At 36.6% G+C, this 19278-nt stretch overlaps 1 protein-coding gene across 1 annotated transcript in view; it reads left to right on the top strand.

The window, feature by feature from the left end:
* TEX11 (testis expressed 11) overlaps nucleotides 1–19278 on the top strand; it is a 363344-nt gene that overhangs the window by 178067 nt on the left and 165999 nt on the right. The window contains exons 9-11 of the mRNA XM_058441322.1: nucleotides 5711–5780; nucleotides 12899–13050; nucleotides 15157–15242. Coding sequence (XP_058297305.1) covers nucleotides 5711–5780; nucleotides 12899–13050; nucleotides 15157–15242 — 308 coding nt within the window. The remainder of the gene's footprint in view (nucleotides 1–5710; nucleotides 5781–12898; nucleotides 13051–15156; nucleotides 15243–19278) is intronic.

The raw sequence follows: 19278 nt of genomic DNA, 5'->3' as shown, positions 1-19278 counted from the left end.
GATTCAACTTCTTCCTGGTTTAGTCTTGGGACGGTGTATTTGTGGAGGAATTTATCCATTTCTTCTAGATTTTCTAGTTTATTTGCGTAGAGGTGTTTGTAGTATTCTCTGATGGTAGATTGTATTTCTGTGGGATCGGTGGTGATATCCCCTTTATCATTTTGTATTGCGTCTGTTTGATTCTTCTCTCTTTTCTTCTTTATTAGTCTTGCTAGCAGTCTATCAATTTTCTTGATCTTTTCAAAAAGCCAGCTCCTGGATTCATTAATTTTTTGAAGTGTTTTTTGTGTCTCTGTTTCCTTCAGTTCTGCTCTGATTTTAGTTATTTCTAGACTTCTGCTAGCTTTTCAATGTGTTTGCACTTGCTTTTCTAGTTCTTTTAATTGTGATGTTAGGGTGTCAATTTTGGATCTTTCCGGCTTTCTCTTGTGGGCATTTAGTGCTATAAATTTCCCTCTACACACTGCTTTGAACGTGTCCCAGAGATTCTGGTATGTTGTGTCTTTGTTCTCGTTGGTTTCAAAGAACATCTTTATTTCTGCCTTCATTTCGTTATGTACCCAGTAGTCATTCAGGAGCAGGTTGTTCAGTTTCCACGTAGTTGAGCGGTTTTGAGTTAGTTTCTTAATCCTGAGTTCTAGTTTGATTTCACTGTGGTCTGAGAGACAGTTTGTTATAATTTCTGTTCTTTTACATTTGCTGAGGAGAGCTTTACTTCCAACTACGTGGTGAATTTTGGAATAGGTGTGGTATGGTGCTGAAAAAAATGTATATTCTGTTGATTTGGGGTGGAGAGTTCTGTAGATGTCTATTAGGTCCACTTGGTGCAGAGCTGAGTTGAATTCCTGGGTATCCTTGTTAACTTTCTGTCTGGTTGATCTGTCTAATGTTGACAGTGGGGTGTTAAAATCTCCCATTATTATTGTGTGGGAGTCTAAGTCTGTTTGTAGGTCACTCAGGACTTGCTTTATGAATCTGGGTGCTCCTGTGTTGGGTGCATATATATTTAGGATAATTAGCTCTTCTTGTTGAATTCATCCCTTTACCATTATGTAATGGCCTTCTTTGTCTCTTTTGATCTTTGTTGGTTTAAAGTCTATTTTATCAGAGACTAGGATTGCAACCCCTGCCTTTTTTTGTTTTCCATTTGCTTGGTAGATCTTCCTCCATCCTTTTATTTTGAGTCTATGTGTGTCTCTGCACGTGAGATGGATTTCCTGAATACAGCACACTGTTGGGTCTTGACTCACCCAATTTGCCTGTCTGTGTCTTATATTGGGAGCATTTAGTCCATTTACATTTAAAGTTAATATTGTTATGTGTGAATTTGATCCTGTCATTATGATGTTAGCTGGTTATTTTGCTCGTTAGTTGATGCAGTTTCTTCCTAGCCTTTATGGTCTTTACAATTTGGCATGTTTTTGCAGTGGCTGGTACCGGTTGTTCCTTTCCTAAATGTTTAGTGCTTCCTTCAGAAGCTCTTTTAGGGCAGTCCTGGTGGTGACAAAATCTCTCAGCATTTGCTTGTCTGTAAAGGATTTTATTTCTCCTTCACTTATGAAGCTTAGTTTGGCTGGATATGAAATTCTGGGTTGAAAATTCTTTTCTTTAAGAATGTTGAATATTGGTCCCCACTCTCTTCTGGCTTATAGGGTTTCTGCCGAGAGATCAGCTGTTAGTCTGATGAGCTTCCCTTTGTGGGTAACCCGAGCTTTCTCTCTGGCCGCCCTTAACATTTTTTCCTTCATTTCAACTTTGGTGAATCTGACAATTATGTGTCTTGGAGTTGCTCTTCTCGAGGAGTATCTTTGTGGCATTCTCTGTATTTCCTGAATCTGAATGTTGGCCTGCCTTGCTAGATTGGGGAAGTTCTGGATAATATCCTGCAGAGTGTTTTCCAACTTGGTTCCGTTCTCCCTGTCACTTTCAGGTACACCAATCAGATGTAAGTGTGGTCTTTTCACATAGTCCCATATTTCTTGGAGGCTTTGTTCGTTTCTTTTTATTCTTTTTTCTCTAAACTTCCCTTCTGGCTTCATTTCATTCATTTCATCTTCCATCACTGATACCCTTTCTTCCAGTTCATCGCATTGGCTACTGAGGCTTCTGCATTCTTCACGTAGTTCTCGAAACTTGGCTTTCAGCTCCGTCAGCTCCTTCAAGCACTTCTCTGCATTGGTTATTTTATTTATACATTCGTCTAATTTTTTTTCAAAGTTTTTAACTTCTTTGCCATTGGTTTGAATTTCCTACTGTAGCTCGGAGTAGTTTGATTGTCTGAAGCCTTCGTCTCTCAACTCGTCAAAGTCATTCTCCATCTGGCTTTGTTCCATTGCTGGTGAGGAACAGCATTCCTTTGGAGGAGGAGGGGTGCTCTGCTTTTTAGAGTTTCCAGTTTTTCTGCTCTGTTTTCTCCCCATCTTTGTAGTTTTTTCTACTTTTGGTCTTTGATGATGATGATGTACAGATGGGTTTTTGGTGTGGGTGTCCTTTCTGTATGTTAGTTTTCCTTCTACCAGACAGGGCCCTCAGCTGCAGGTCTGTTGGAGTTTGCTAGAGGTCCACTCCAGATGCTGTTTGGCTGGGTGTCAGCAGTGGTGGCTGCAGAACAGCGGATTTTCATGGGACCACAAATTCAGCTGTCTGATAATTCCTCTGGAAGTTTTGTCTCAGAGAAGTACCCGACTGAGTGAGGTGTCCGTCTGTCCCTACTGGGGGGTGCCTCCCAGTTAGGCTGCTCGGGGGTCAGGGACCCACTTGAGGAGGCAGTCTGCCCATTCTCAGATATCCAGCTGCATGCTGGGAGAACCACTACTCTCTTCAAAGCTGTCAGACAGGGACATTTAAGTCTGCAGAGGTTCCTGCTGAATTTTTGTTTGTCTGTGCGCTGCCCCCAGAGGTGGAGCCTACAGAGGCAGGCAGGCCTCCTTGAGCTGTGGTGGGCTCCACCCAGTTCAAGCTTCCTGGCTGCTTTGTTTACCTAAGCAAGCCTGGGCAATGGCGGGCACCCCTCCCCCAGCCTTGCTGCCGCCTTGCAGTTTGATCTCAGACTGCTGTGCTACCAATCAGCGAGACTGTGAGTGTGGTATGCTCTAAGCCAGGTGCAGGACACAATCTTCTGGTGTGCCGTTTTCCAAGCCCATTGGAAAAGTGCAGTATTAGGGTGGGAGTGACCCGATTTTCCAGGTGCCATCTGTCACCCCTTTCTTTGAGTAGGAAAGGGAACTCCCTGACCCCTTGCACTTCCCGAGTGAGGCAATGCCTCGCCCTGCTTCGGCTGGCGCATGGTGCACTGCACCGACTGTCCTGCACCCAGTGTTTGGCACTCCCTAGTGAGATGAACCCGGTACCTCAGATGGAAATGCAGAAATCACCCGTCTTCTGTGTCGCTCATGCTGGGAGCTGTAGACCGGAGCTAAGAATTCTTACACCAAAAAACAAAACAAAAAAAGCAGAAGGAGACCCAAGGGAGCTTTTGGAGGTGATGGATATATCTGTTACATTGATTGTGGTGATATTTTGAGTTTGCACATATGTCAAACTCATCAAATTGTATACATTAAACATGTGCAGTATTTATTGTATATCAACTATACCACAATAAAAATAAAAAATATAGCCACTCCTACTTTTGATTAATGGTTTCATGGTATATTTTTTTCCCAACTTTTATTTTCAACCCTGTTATATCAGTTTTTTTGAAGTAAGTTTCTTGTACACACTCTACAGTTAGGACATGTTTGGGACTTTACCCTACCTTTTTGAGATATAATTGACAATTAAAAATTGTGTATATTTAATGTGATGTTTTGATATACCTACATATTGTGAAATGATTACCACAACCAAGCTAATTAACATATCCATCACTTCATAGTTACCTTTTTTTATAGAGAGGATAATTGAGATCTGTTCTTAGCAAATTTCAAGTATATAATACATTATTATTAACTATAGTCACTATGCTGTACATTAAGTCTGCAGAACTTAATCAATTTTTAACTTAAAGTGTATATCCTTTGACCAGCATCTCCCCAATTCCCCCACCCACGAAACTCTGGTAACCACCATTCTATTGTCTGTTACTATGAGTTTAAACCTTTTTTTAGCCTTCACATATTAGTGAGATCGTGTAGTATTTGTTTTTCCGTGTCTGACATATTTCACTTAGCGTAGTGTCCTCCACAGTTATTCACTTTGTTGCACATCACAGGCTTCTCTCATTTGAAGGCTGAATAATATTCCATTGTATGTATATGCACCACATTTTACTTATCCATTCATCTGTCAACGGACACAGGTTACTTCCACATTTTAGCACATGTGAATAAAGCTATGAATATGAGTGTACAAATATCTGCTCTAGACCCGCTTTCAATTATTTTGGATATGTACCCAGAAGTGAAATTGCTGTGTCATATGGTAGTTCTATTTTTAATTTTTTTTGAGAAACTGCCATATTATTTTCCATAGTGGCTGTACCATTTTACATTCCCACCAATAGTGCACAAGAGTTCCAATTTCTTCACATCCTCACCGACACTTATCTTTTGACTTTTTCACAATAGCCATCCTAACAGGTGGTTTTCATTTGCATCTCTCTGATGGTTGGTGATTTTTAGCATCTTTTTAATATCTTTTGGCTATTTGTATGTTTTCTTTGGGAAAATGTCTTTACAAGTTCTTTGCAGATTTTTAAATCAGGTTGTTTGATTTTTTTTTCCCCTTGAGTTAAGTGAGTTCCTTATATATTTTAGATATTAGCCTCTTATTGGATATATGGTTTGCAAATATTTTCTTCCATTCTGTAAGTTGCCTTTTCATTTTGCTGATTGTTTTCTTGGTGTATTTTTTTAGTCTATGCTGCCAATTTCTTTCTTTTAATTGGCATATTTAGACCATTTACATTATTTGTAATTACTGATGTGTTACAGCTTAAGCTTGCCACTTAAATTTTTATTTTCTGATCTATATACACTTTTAAAACCTTTCTTAAAATATTTATTTATTAGAGACAGGGCCTCACTCTTAGCACCCAGGCTGGAGTGAAATTATAGTTCACTGTAACCTCAGACTCCTGGACTCAAGTGATCTTCCTGCCTCAGCCTCCTGAGTAGCCAGGACTATAGGCACACACCACCACATTCAGCTAATTTTCTTTTTCTTTTTAATTTTTTTGTAGAGACAGGGTGTCTTACTATGTTGCCCAGTCTCGTCCTGAACTCCTGGCCTCAATTGATCCTCCTGTCTTGGCCTCCCAAGGCACTGAAATTACAGGCGTGAACCATTGTACCTAACCTCTGCTTTACATTTTAGTTTACTTTTAGTTTTACAGAAAAATTGAGAAGATAGTACAAAGAGTTGCCATATACACTGTACACAGTTTCCCCTAGTATTGCCATCTTATATTACTGTAGTACCTTTGTCATAAGTAATGGACCAATATGGATACATCATTATTATTAACCTAAAATCAATCGTTAATTCCAATTTCCTCTGTTGTTACCTAATATCCTTTTTCTATTCCAGAATCTTACCTGTGATATCACATTACATTTAGTTGTCATATCTCCTTGGACTTCATTTGGCCATAGTAGTTTCTTAGATATATTTTTCTTTTTGATGATTTTGACAGTCTTGAGACTACCCATCAAGTATTTTGTAGGATACCTATTTATTAGAATTTTTCTGATGTTTTTCTCATGATTAGACTGGGGTTATGGGTTTGGGGAGGAAGATCACTCAGGTAAAGTACCACTTTCATTACATCGTTATCAAGGGTATATACTGTCAATATGATTTATGTATGTTGATATTAACCTTGATTAGTTGGCTGAGTATTCATCAAGTGTTTACACCTTGAAGTTATCTGTTTTTCCTCTTTACATACTATATTCTTTGCAGTTGTGGAGTTATGCTCCCCTGCTTAAAGGCATAGTTATCTAGATAAATTATTTCGAATTCTTCTACATGGGAAATTTGTCTCTTCTCCCTAATTCATTAATTTGTTCAGTTGTTTTTATATCAATATGGACTTGGGAATATGTATTTTATTCTTTAGGTTATAATCCAATACTACATTTTTGTTGTTCGGATTGTTTTAGCTTTGGCCATTGGGAGCTCTTTTAGTTGACTCCTTCACCCTTTTGACATACCCCAATCAATGTGGGTGGTTTTGTTTCTTTTAAGCAATTCCTTTCTTTCTGACAATACAGAATGTTCTAGGTTCATCTTGTACATTTCTTGCCCCAATCCCTTAATCAACCATTTCTCCTAGGAGGTCTAGTTCCTCTCACTGGCAAAGTATATTAGTAACCAAGATCTGAATGTTAGTTGTGCTTGTTGCTACTGGGGTGTCATTTCTTCTAGGCCTTATTAGTTGACAGAGCAAAGAAAATATATGTGTGTATACTAATCTGAGTATATAGACATATATATATATATATAAATATTTTGGCATGTAAACATCTGTATCTATATTAAGTTAAACGTAAGTTATTACTGATATTTCCTATTCTAATTCATTACCACTTAGATCATTCTAGCCTTGCTTGCAGATTACCCTTGCTTATCTGTGCCCAATCCAACAGCGGGAAACCTGGCTCTTACCATCCATCATTCATTTACTTAATTTTTTAATTGTTCAATTTTAGTATACATGTATAGCAGTATCAGAATTGTTCACCTGTACCATTATGCGAAACAACTTTGTCAACTAGAGTACAGTCCTTATGTGCGGTTCTTTTTGCCTTTATTCTTACAGATTCTACTTATTTCCAGAGTTACTTAGGTCAGTATCTAGTCCTCCTATTTCCTTTAGTGAAGTTGTTCCACACATTTGTTAGAGTCTCTTGTCACAGTCTGTATTATATCTGAGGATTCCCCCAACCTCCCAAATTATATATATATAAAATATCAAATTATATATAATTATATATAATACCTAGTTATATATAATTATATATATAATTTGTATGCATTGAGATTGACTTGGTAATTGTGTGGTAAAGTCCTGTGGATTTTGACATGCATAATGACACGTATCTGCTATTATAGTATCACACATAGTATTTTCACCATCCTAAAAATCCTCTGTGCCTCACCTCTTCATCTTCCTGAGATGCTGGCCACCGCATCTTTTCACTCTCTATTTTTCTTACTGGCTCTTCTTTTTGCTTTTGTGCCTTTCTGCAATGTCACATAATTGGAATCATTCAGTATGTAGTCTTTTTAGATTGGCTTCTTCCACTTAGCAATATAAACTTCAGGTTCCTCTATGTCTTTTTTGTGACTGATAGCTCATCTCTTTGTTTATCTATTTACCTATCGGAGGACATCTTGGTTGCTTCCTGTGTTTGGTGATTATCAATAAAGTTGCTGTAAACATTCACGTGAAGATTTTTGAGTAGATCTAAGTTTTCAAATCAAGTGGGTAAATTCTTAGCAGTGAAATGGCTCCTGTAGGTAAGGTATCATTTCTCTTTCTGTGCATTCAAGATTTTTTTCTTTGTCTTAGGATGGAATTTGACTATGACATGTCTTAGGATGGAATTTCTTTGGATTTATCATGTTTGGAGTTTGCACCGCTCTTTGAATCTCTAGGTTTATGTTTTTTCCCAAATATTTGAGACATTATTTCTTTGAATATTTATTTGTTCTGCCCAACCTTTCTTCTCCTCTTCCAGGATTCTGATGACATAATTTACATTTTTTGTTGTCTTACAGGTCGCTGAGGCTCCATGCAGTTTTTTTTTTTTCAGTCTGTTTTCTCTCTGTTGTTCAGATTAGGTAATTTCAACTTTTTTATTTTTCCTTCTCCTTCCTTCCTTCCTACCTTCCTTCCTTCCTTTTCTTTCTTTTTCTTCCTTTCTTGCCTTTCTTTCTTTCTTTTCTTTGAAAAAAGGTCTCGCTCTGTTGCCCAGGCTGGAGTGCAGTGGCATAATCATAGCTCACTGCAGCCTCAAACACATGGACTCAAGCAGTCCTCCCACTTCAGCCTGCCAAGTAGCTGGGATTACAGGCACCAACCACTGCACCTAGCTCTACTTTATTTCAAATTCACTTATTCTTTCCTTTGTCCTCTCCATTCTGCTGTAAGCTCATCTGTTGAGTTATTTTTAAGATTTTGGTTATTGTATATATTAGTTTTCTGAGTATTGTAACAAATTACCACAAATGGGATGACTTAAAACAACAGAAATTTATTCTCTCACAATTTTGGAGGCCAGAAGTTCAAAATCAAGGTATTTGCTGCCTTTTTTTTTTTAGATTAAAAAGACTTAGATATTTTAATCAATTGAAATGTATGAATCTTATTCAGATCCTGAGTCAAACACTTAAAATCAATAATGTATGAGACAGTTACATAAATGTGAACAGTAATTAAATACTTAAGAATATTGAGGATATCTTCTTAAGTTTTAAACTGTAATGATAGTATTATGTTTATGATTTTTACAAAAAATAGTTTCTATCTTTAAGAGATAGATAATTAAAATACTTGGAAGTGGATTAATAGGATGTCTTGAATTTACTTCAAAAGCATGAGTGTGTGTATGTGTGTGTGTGTGTGTCTGTGTGTGTGAATGAGGTGGAAAGATGGGTTAAATAAGATTGGCTTTGATGTTGTTACAGCCTGATAATAATGATGTGTAGGTTCATTACATTATTTTCTCCACTTTGGTATATATTTGAAATTTGTGTAGCAGAGAGTTAAGGAAATACTTATTGATTCAAAGTAAACCAATCTAATCATAACCCTCTTAAATGGATGTCTACCTATGTGTAAATAAGGTACTTCTTTTTTTTTAACTATGGGTCTCTTTTTATTAAGGCGAGATCTCTTGCAACCGGTGTTTCACGAATAGAGTTGCCAGATAAAATACAAGACTCGGTTGATTTGAAATTTCAGATAAACAATGTCTAGTATTTTAGAATAAGTACATCCCAACTATTGCACTGGACACACTAATACTAAAAAAAAATTTTTGTTTATCTGAAATTCTAATTTTACTGGGGCATTCTGTATTTTTTTATTGTACTTTAAGTTCTGGATACATGTGCAGAACGTGCAGGTTTGTTACATAGGTTTATGTGTGCCATGGTGGTTTGCTGCACCTATCAACCTGTCACCTAGGTTTTAAGCCCCACATGCATTAGCTATTTGTCCTGATGCTCTCCTTCCCCACACCCTCACCTCCCGACAGGCTCCAGAGTGTGTTGTTCCTTTACCTGTCTCCATATGTTCTCATTGTTCAACTCCCACTTATGAGTGAGAACATGTGGTGTTTGGTTTTCTGTTCCTGTGTTAGTTTGCTGAGATGAAGGCTTGCAGCTTAATCCATGTCCTTGCAAAAGACATGATCTCATTCCTTTTTATGGCTGTGTAGTATTCCATGGTGTATATGTACCGCATTTTCTTTATCCAGTCTATCACTGATGGGCATTTGGGTTGGTTCCATGTCTTTGCTGTTTGAATAGTGCTGCAATAAACATACATGTGCATATATCTTTATAATAGAATGATTTATATTCCTTTGGGTATATACCCAGTAATGGGATTGCTGGGTCAAATGGCATTTCTGATTTTAGATCCTTGAAGAATCACCACACTGTCTTCCACAATGGTTGAACAAAAGCTGAAATTGACAAATGGGGTATAATTAAACTGAAGAGCTTCTGCACAGCAAAAGAAACTATCATCAGAGTGAGCAGGCAACCTACAAAATGAGAAAAAATTTTTGCAATCTACCCATCTGACAAAGGTCTAATATCCAGAATTTACGAAGAACTTAAATTTACAAGAAAAAAAAAAAACAACCTAGTCAAAAAGTGGGCAACGAATATGAACAGACACTTCTCAAAAGAAGACATTTATGTGGTCAACAAACATATGGAAAAAAGCTCAACATTACTGATCATTAGAGAAATGCAAATCAAAACCACAATTAGATACCATCTCACACCAGTCAGAATGGCAATTATTAAAAAGTCAAAAAACAACAGATGCTGGCGAGGCTATGGAGAAATAGGAACACTTACACTGTTGATGGGAATGTTAATTAGTTTGACTTTTCATTTTATTGAAGTTTTCTTTGCAGTGCAGAAGCTTTTTAGTTTGACATAGTCCCATTTGTTTGTTTTTGCTTTAAAAATTTTTTTTGCCTTTGCTTTTGGTGTTCTATACAAAAAATCCTTGCCAAGGCCAATTTCAAAGAGCTTCTTCCCTATTTTTTTTCTTCTAGTAGTTCTACAGTTTCAAGTCTTACATTTAAGTTTTTAATGCATTTTTCGTTGATTTGTGTGTGTGCCGTAGGATGTGTTCAATTTATTCTTTTGCAGGTGGATGTCCAGTTGTCCAAACACATTTTTTTTTGAGACAGAGTCTCACTCCATCACCTAAGCTAGAGTGCGGTGGCATGATCTTGGCTCACTGCAACCTGTGCCTCCTGGGTTCAAGTGATTCTTGTGCCTCAGCCCTCCCCACATAGCTGGAATTACAGGCATGTGCCACCACATCCAGCTAATTTTTGTATTTTTAGTAGAGATGGGGTTTTGCCACATTGGCCAGGCTGGTCTCAAACTCTTGGCCTCAAGTGATCCACCAATCTTGGCCTTCTGAAGTGCTGGGATTACAGGAGTGAGCCACTGCACCCAGCCCAAGCACAAAAGAAACTGTGCTTTTTCCATTGTGTAATCTGGGCACCTTTGTCAAATACTAGTTGGCTATATATACTTGCTTTTTTTGGTTTTTTTTCTGGGATCTTGATTGTGTTCCATTGGTCTATGTGTCTGTTTTTATGCCAGTGCCATACTGCTTTGATTACTATAGCTTTGTAGTATAATTTGAAATCAGAAAGCACGATGTCTCCAATTTTGTTTTTGATTTTAAGGTTGCTTTGGCACAGAGTCTTTTGTGGTTTCATACAAATTTTAATATTAGTTTTTCTATTTCTGTGAAAAATGCCATTGGACTTAAGATAGGGATTTCCTTGCATTTGTAGATCACTTTGAGTAGTGTGGACATTTTAATAATACTAATTCTTTCAATCAATGAACATAGGATATCTTTCCATTTTATTTTTGTTTTCTTCAATTTCATCAATGTTTTATAGTTTTCAGTGTACAGACGTTTTACCTACTTGGTTACTTTTATTCATATACATATATATTTGAGATGGAGTCTCACTCACTCTGTCACCCAGGCTGGAGATCTTGGCTCACTGCAACCTCCACCTCCTGGGTTCAAGTGATTCTCCTGCCTCAGCCTCCTGAGTAGCTGAGATTACAGGCACATGCCACCATGCCCAGCTAATTTTTGCATTTTTAGCAGAGACAGGGTTTCACCATGTTGGCCAGTCTGTTCTCGAACTCCTGACCTCAAGTGATCCACCCTCCTCAGCCTCTCAAAGTGCTGGAATTGCAGGCATGAGCCACTGTGCCCAACTATTTTGTATATTTTTGATGCTATTGTAAATAGGATTGTTTTCTTGATTTCCTTTTTGGATATTTTATTGTTGGCATAAAGAAACGCTTCTGGGTTTTGTATGTTGATTTTGTAGCCTGCAACTTTACTGAAGTAATTTATTAGTTCTTAGAGTTCTTTGGTGGATTCTTTAGAGTCTTCTATATGTACAATCACTTGGTCCCATGGAAACAGTTTTTTAGCTCTTACATTTGGGTCTTTGATCCATTTTGAATTAATTTTTGTATATGATATAAGATAAGAATCCAATTTCATTCATTTGCATGTGTAAATCCCGTTTTCCTAGCACCATTTGCTGAAAGGACTGTCCTATCACCATTACATGGTCCTGGCACCTTTGTCACAAATAATTTGATGAGATATGACAAGATTTATTTCTGCGTTCTCTATTCCTTTCCATTGGTCTATATGTCTATCTTTATGCCAGTTCCACACATTTTCATTACTATGGCTTTGTAATAAGTTTTGAAATCAGAAAGTACAAATCATCTAATTTTGCTCTTTGTTTTCAAGTTTGTTTAGGGCTTTTGGGGTCCCTTGAGCAAAGTCCATATTAATTTTAGGATGGATTTTTTCCATTTCTGCAAAATATCTCATTGGGATTTTGGGGTTTTTTTGAGACAGGGTCTCAGTCTGTCACCCAGGCTGGAGTGCAGTAGCCTGATCACAGCTCACTGCAGCCTTGACCTCCCAGGGTCAGGCAGTCCTCCCACTTCAGCCTTGCTAGTAGCTGAGACTACAAGCATGCGCCATCACGGCTGCCAATTTTTTGTAGAGACAGGGTTTTGCCATCTTGCCCAAGCTAGTCTCAAACTCCTAGGCTCAAGCAGTCTGCCCACCTCAGCCTCTTAAAGTGCTAGGATTACAGGCGTGAGCCACCACACCTGGCCTGGGATTTTAATAGGGATAAATATCTGTAAATCTGTAGATCACTTTGGGAATATCAACATGTTAACAATATTTAGTCTTCCAACCCGTGAACTGTTTACATTTTTAAATAGAAGATACTAGTGTATTATTTGTGTAATCAAACATAAACAAGTTTTTAGAAAGAGGTTTTGGCTGAGGAACTAGTAAATTTCTCATGTCTTTTCATGTAACTTCACTGGATCTCAGTAACCAATTTTTAAAGCTTGCAATCAGTTCTGGGAAAAACATAAAGTAGATATTAGGAGAGAAATGATTATCTGACTATAGGTGTTAATAAAAAATGTTTATGGCTTAATGAACTGAAATTAAATTAAATCATGTAATATTGACAAATTAAGCTTATTTAGACATTTAATAACATTACCTGAGTTCAGATATGCTTTTATCTGGCTTATTTTGCTCACACTGAAATACATTTTAGTCCCATTGATCAATAACCAGTTTTTCTATTCACATTGCTTAAAATTGTGTCTCATTGTACAGAGAATCTGTTGGGTTTCATTTCCTGACGATTATTCATGAACGTTTTAAGTCATCAGAAAATAGTGGAAAAGTTCTGATGCTGTATATTGACATGCTTTTACAAAGGAAGGAAGAACTGCTTGCCAAGGAGAAGATTGAAGAAATCTTTTTAGGTCAGTGGGATTTTCGCAAGTGTTTTAGAAACATATTAATTTGTGTATAATTCTTAGATGTCAGAATAATAGCAAAATCCTCAAGTCAGTGGATTTCTTCCACTTCCTTTTTTCCTTCCTCCCTAATGGTCTTTTAACAGTAACACCTCACCTGTCCACATCCCACAAATTGGGCAAGTGGAATGAGAAACTAAGCAAAAATAAGAAAACATCATCAAAAACAGACAAACTTCTGAGCTTAAAGCTCACATGTGGTGGAATATTGTGAGGTTACAAGCCTAATTTAGTATCTCTAGTTTGATCTCAGTTTAACTGTGTACCTTTGAACAAGTCAATTTCTCTGGACCTTGATTTTTTTTCAACTATAAAATGATGATTGTGAACTAAACTCCTGGTTTCTAACTTCTTTTCAGCAGCAGCATCCTTTTGTGATGCAATCTTATATGAACCCCACCCTGAATGAAATAGATTAGAGTTTTTCTGGTTAAAGCAGAGATGTAGAGCCAAATCTGCTCAGCATTCCCCTAATCCTCTGCCTCCCTGCAGAACTTCTGTACCCTGAAGAACACAGATAGCATGATCCCTTTCTTAGAAAATTCTCTTCACCACCTTGTCCTTCCAACTAAGTGCATGTAGAGATATAATTGGAGTGATAGTCACTAAATGTTAACTCGGGTTTATTCTGAATGGTGGCATTTTAGGTCATGTGTTGCTTTCTTCTAAATACTCTACCATATTGTTTGAATTTTTATGAGCACAAATCATGTTTCTATAAAAACAAAGTCATTAATTTTTTAAAGGAAGTCATCTGACTAGATGATCTCTAAGAACCATATTTTACTGATAACACCCTCCCTCCAGGCATTTACCAATTATTTTTAGACCCAGTTTTGATAAACTTGGTTATCCGGTTTTCCTACTCTTAGCATTTTAATGGTAGCACTTTGCAAACAGAGAAAATGTTTAAAGGGAAGTATACAGATAGCCTGACCACAGGGAAGAAAAAAACTCTACCAATTTTATAAAACAACTTCAAATTTTTTAATACAACAATCTGTACTGTATAACAACTCCCAAAAGCATCACTGTGATATATTAATAGTACAATAAAATAAAATAGTTGTTAATGTTGACCTCAAATGGTCAAGAAAAAGTTGAATTATGCTTAAGAAAACTAGGAAGTTTGTTTACTTTTTAGAAAATTTAAGAACTTTCATGAAAATATTCAGACTTTTTACATTCAGAAGTGATTTTTATTTAAAGAAAGTAAACTGCCAGTTAACCAGAAAACTTGATTATACAGAATAACTCATTTTCCTAAAATTCCACTTAGACTGTTTTATTGTGACATCTAAGTTACACTTACACTCTCAAAGTATTATAATATTTCAAGCAGATACATTTAGTAGCTGTTTACTCTCATGTGAGTATTTTTAAGTAAGTCATGGAACAAACTACATTTGCTGACTGGGCTAGAGGGTCAGAGATTCCTAATGTTCTAGTCAAGACTTTTGTGGAAATTGATAGTTTATGCCAAAGGGCAGAAGAGGAGGTGCAGAATTCTATTATAGTTTAAACTTTACCTTAATGTGCTAATGTATTTGAACTCTGTAAATGTCTAGACCAGAAACAATCAAAGCAAGTTAAGATTTAAAGTAATAAAGTTTATGTGTAAGCATGGTCTTAAAGTATTTTACAAAGGCTTTAAGGCATAATTGGCCTTTCTTGTGAACTTGATCTGATCTATTTAGTACGTAATAGTATAAGCACTTCTTATTAATGATTTCTGGCATTGCTGTCTGCTCATTCACAATAACCTTATTAAGGCACCAGATGATGATCTAATTTGGAATGTGGAAAATCCGTTAAAAAGAGAGTAGGCTGGAAAACTATCACAGATTGATGGGAGAATTACTGTGATTCTAGCAAACTCTGATTGCATTATATTATCAATTGTGGTAGTAAACCTAAAATTGATGATGAAAACCTGTCTGAATTTTTTTGTGTGTAGCCATTACTTAAAGATTATAGGTTCTGAGTATAGTTAGCACTCTACTTAATGTAATAGACTAGATTCTTATTTTCAGAGCTTTTTTTTTTTTCAACCTCACCAAACAGGAAGACAACTGACAGCAGAATTAATGAACTGGTTACACAACATTCTGTGGAGAAAAGCTGCCAGTAGTTTTGAGGTTTGAGAATAATCTCTTTTTCATTCTTTATATTATTTCTCCACTGCAACAAAAAATAGTGCATTCACTATAAAAATAAAAGAGCATCAAATACTTTAATAATCTTTGTCTGTTTAGATACCATATATTTATTAAATATTCACAATATAGAGTGTTAATGAGCATTGTGCAAGAGTTTATTAAAAATAATAAGACATGATTCCTCTCCATTGAGAGCTTACAGCGTAGGGAAATGTCATCGCTGATATTAAGATATAAGAATGTAATTTTTTTAACATGAGGGCTGAGAAAGAGTTTTATTCCCTTTAAAAACTTACGGTGTAATAAAAAAATGGAAAAAAAAAAACCTGTACAAGACAACTCAGGTTTCCTGTAAACCTAAAGATAATTTTTTTTAAAGCAAAGAACAATCATTTATAATTTTGGTATATTTCCTTCTAATCTTTGTGTATTATACATTTGTATCCCTGTGTATATAAATCAAATGGGACGTACCATTAAAAAAAAGTTGTGTTTGCTTCCACTTGCAATTAATATGTAGTAACAGGGACTGTTTTATGTCCCTTCTTGAACAACAAGTCCCTCTCCACAAAGGACAAGACAAAATAGACGAAAAGAAAAAGAAAATGGCTTTTATGACCCTGAACGTCAGGCAATGAAGGAGAATGGTCCCTGGGAGACAAGAAATAAAGTGAGCATTGGCCAGGCGTGGTGGCTCACGCCTGTAATCCCAGCAATTTGGGAGGCTGAGGCAGGCAGATCACAAGGTCAGGAGATTGAGAACATCCTGGCTAACATGGTGAAAGCCCATCTCCACTAAAATACAAAAAATTAGCCGGGTGTGGTGGCACACGCCTGTAGTGTCAGCTACTCAGGAGGCTGAGGCAGGGGAATCGCTTGAACCTGGGAGGCAGAGGTTGCAGTGAGCCGAGATGGCGCCACTGCACTCCAGCCTGGCCACAGAGCAAGACTCCATCTCAAAAAAAAAAAAAAAAGAAAAAAAAAGGAAAGAAAAGAAAGAAAGAAAGTGAGCATTACAATTGTGCAGCTTACTGCTTTGAGTTTCCAGGGTAAAGCACAAGAAGGGGATCTGAAGCAGAGCCTGGCAAGCGTCCTGATTTGAGATGCAGTTGAGTCTGAGAAGACCAAGGCAGCCAGAATTTATAAGACAAAGTACTGAAGAGGACCACATAGCATAGATTAGGCATTGTAAAAGAAAAGATTGATAAACTTGAAGTCAGAGCAAAGAAGCTATTCAAAATTAAACACACTGAATAAAAGACTTTATAGAGCTTCAGTGAGATGAGGGTCCTCTTCCAATGTTTAGCAGAGTTCTGATCAGGACATACATGAAGCAAGATTACCTGAAGCTAGCAGAATAACCACCTAAAAATATTAGAGGGAACAGTGCCTACCACTCACATGGGGTTGAGAATAAGGCCTATTCTTATCACCCAGTCTGGAAAACCTCTAATTCATGGGACATTGGGTAGAAAACTTAGAAGGGTCTTCTCTCAGAAGAGGGGAATAATTAGTCCTACACTAAGTCCTGCTCCAGAACTACCTTAAAAATTATAAAAGTATGGTGTGAAAGGATCAAATTGATCCCAAGGAACTTAATTGCTTCCCAGAGCAGAGTTCAAGAATATTTATAGGAATATAAAACTGTACAGCACCCAACAGGATAAAGTTTACAATGGCATCCAGCAAAAAAATTACTGAGCATGTGAAGAGGCATGAAAATGCAACCTATAATGAGGAGAATAAGCAATCAATGGATACTGACCCAGAACTGACATAGAAGTTAGCATTAACAGAGGACATATCTTATAATTGTATTTCATGCATTCAGAAAGTTAAGTGGAGGCATGGAAGATATATAAAGACCCAAATCAAACTTCTAAAGATGAAAACTATGTCTAGGATGAGAAGCACATTGGATAGTATTAACATCATATTAGACATTGTAGAAGAAAAGACTGATGAACTTGAAGTTATAGCAAAGAAGCTATTGAAAATGAAATACACAGGGAAAAAACCCTTAAAAAAATTAAAAGAGTTCAGTGAGGTTAGGGACAATTTTAGGTAGCTTAATATACGGGTAACTGGGATTCCCAAATGAGGATGGAGGTAATAAATATTTGAAGAAATAAAACTTTCAAAACTTAATGAAAACTCTAAATGCACAGATAGAAAAATCTTAACAAACCCCAAACACAAGAAACACAAAATGACACCAATGCACATAATCAAAATGCTCAAAACCAGTGATAAAGAGAATGTCCTAAAAGCAGCCAAATAAAAGTGACACTTTATATACAGAGGAATAAATTAAAGAGAACGTCAGATTTCTTGTTGGAAGCAATGCAAGCAAGAACTCAGTGGAGCAGCATCTTTAAAATAATGAAAGAAAATAAAAACCTGTCAGCCTAAATTTCTGTATCCAGCACAAGTATTGTTTAAAATGAAAGCAGTTGGCACAAACGAAAAATGGTGTAGCCACTATGGAAAACAGTATGGCAGCTCCTCAAACAATTAAAAATGTTATTACCATATGATGCAGCATTTTCACTTTTGCTTGTATATCCAAAAGAATTAAAAGCAGGATATTTGCACACCCATGTTTATAGCAGCCAAAGGGTGGAAGCAACCCAAGTTCCATCAACAAATGAGTGGATAAATAAAATGGGGTATACTCAAACAATGGAATATTACTTAGCCTTAAAAAGCAAGGACTTCTGATACATGCTATAACATGGATGAGCCTTGAGGACATTATGCTAAGTGACATAAGCCCGTCACAAAAAACAATACTGTATGGTTCCACTTACATGAGGTACCTAGAGTAGTCAAATCCGTGGAGAAAGAAAGTAGAATGGGCCGGACCCAGTGGCTCACACCTTTAATCCTAGCACTTTGGGAGGCCAAGGAGGGCAGATCACTTGAGGTCAGGAGTTCAAGACCAGCCTGGCCAACATGGTGAAACACTGTCTCTACTAAAAATACAAAAATTAGTCAAGTATGGTGGTGCATGCATGTAGTACCAGCTACTCAGGAGGCTGAGGCAGGAGAATCACTTGAACCCAGGAGGCAGATGTTGCAATGAGCCAAGTTTATGCCACTGCACTCCAGCCTGGGCAACAGAGTGAGACTCTGAGAAAAAGAAAAGAAACAGAAAGGAAGAGGGGAAGAGAAGAGAAGAGAAAAGAGAAGAGAAAGAAAAGAGAGAGAGAGAGAGGAAAAGAAAGGAAAATAAAGGAAAAAGAAAAAGAAAAGAAAGAAAGGTGGTTTCCAGGGGCTGGGAGGAGGGGAAAATGTGGAGCTGTTTAATGAGTATAGAGTTTCAGTTTTACTAGATGAAAAAGTTCTGGAGATTGGTTGCAGATTAGTCAATTTTATGATATGTGTTTTTCACCATAATAAAAATATGTTTTTTAAAAATGAAAGCAAAATAGTCTTCCAGACATTTAAAAGCTGAAATAACTAATCACTCAAAGATCTACATTACAAGGAAGTCCTCCGAGCAGAAGGAAACTTACACCAGATGGAAATATGAATCTATACAAATGAATAAAGAATACCAGAAATGGTAATTATATGAGTAATTGATAAGATTTTTTCTTATTATTACAATCTCTTTAAAAGATAGTTTATTGCTTAAACAAAAATAATAACATTGTATTTTGCAGTTTATAACCTGTAAAAGTAAGATGCATGACAAGAACATATAGGCCAAAAAGAGAGAAATGGAAGTATACCATAAGTGAGGTGGTATAACATCACTTGAAGATAGACTATGATAAGTTAAACATATATACTATGTACCCTAAAACAACCATTAAAATAGCAAAACAAAGAGTTTTTTTTTTAAAAAAAGAGATTAAATCAAATCATAAAAATATTCAAATAATCTAAAATAAGGCAGAAAAAGGAAAGACAGATCAAAAAAGATGGCACAAATAGAAGACAAATAGCAAGATGATAGATTTACATCTAAGCATATGAAAAAAATCACATTAAGTGAAAATGACCTCAA

This window comes from Hylobates moloch, unplaced genomic scaffold (assembly GCF_009828535.3).
Source record: "Hylobates moloch isolate HMO894 unplaced genomic scaffold, HMol_V3 SCAFFOLD_7, whole genome shotgun sequence".
Lineage (NCBI taxonomy): Eukaryota > Metazoa > Chordata > Mammalia > Primates > Hylobatidae > Hylobates > Hylobates moloch.
Note: the sequence above shows the minus strand (reverse complement) of the source record. Positions and strands in the feature narration are given on the sequence as shown.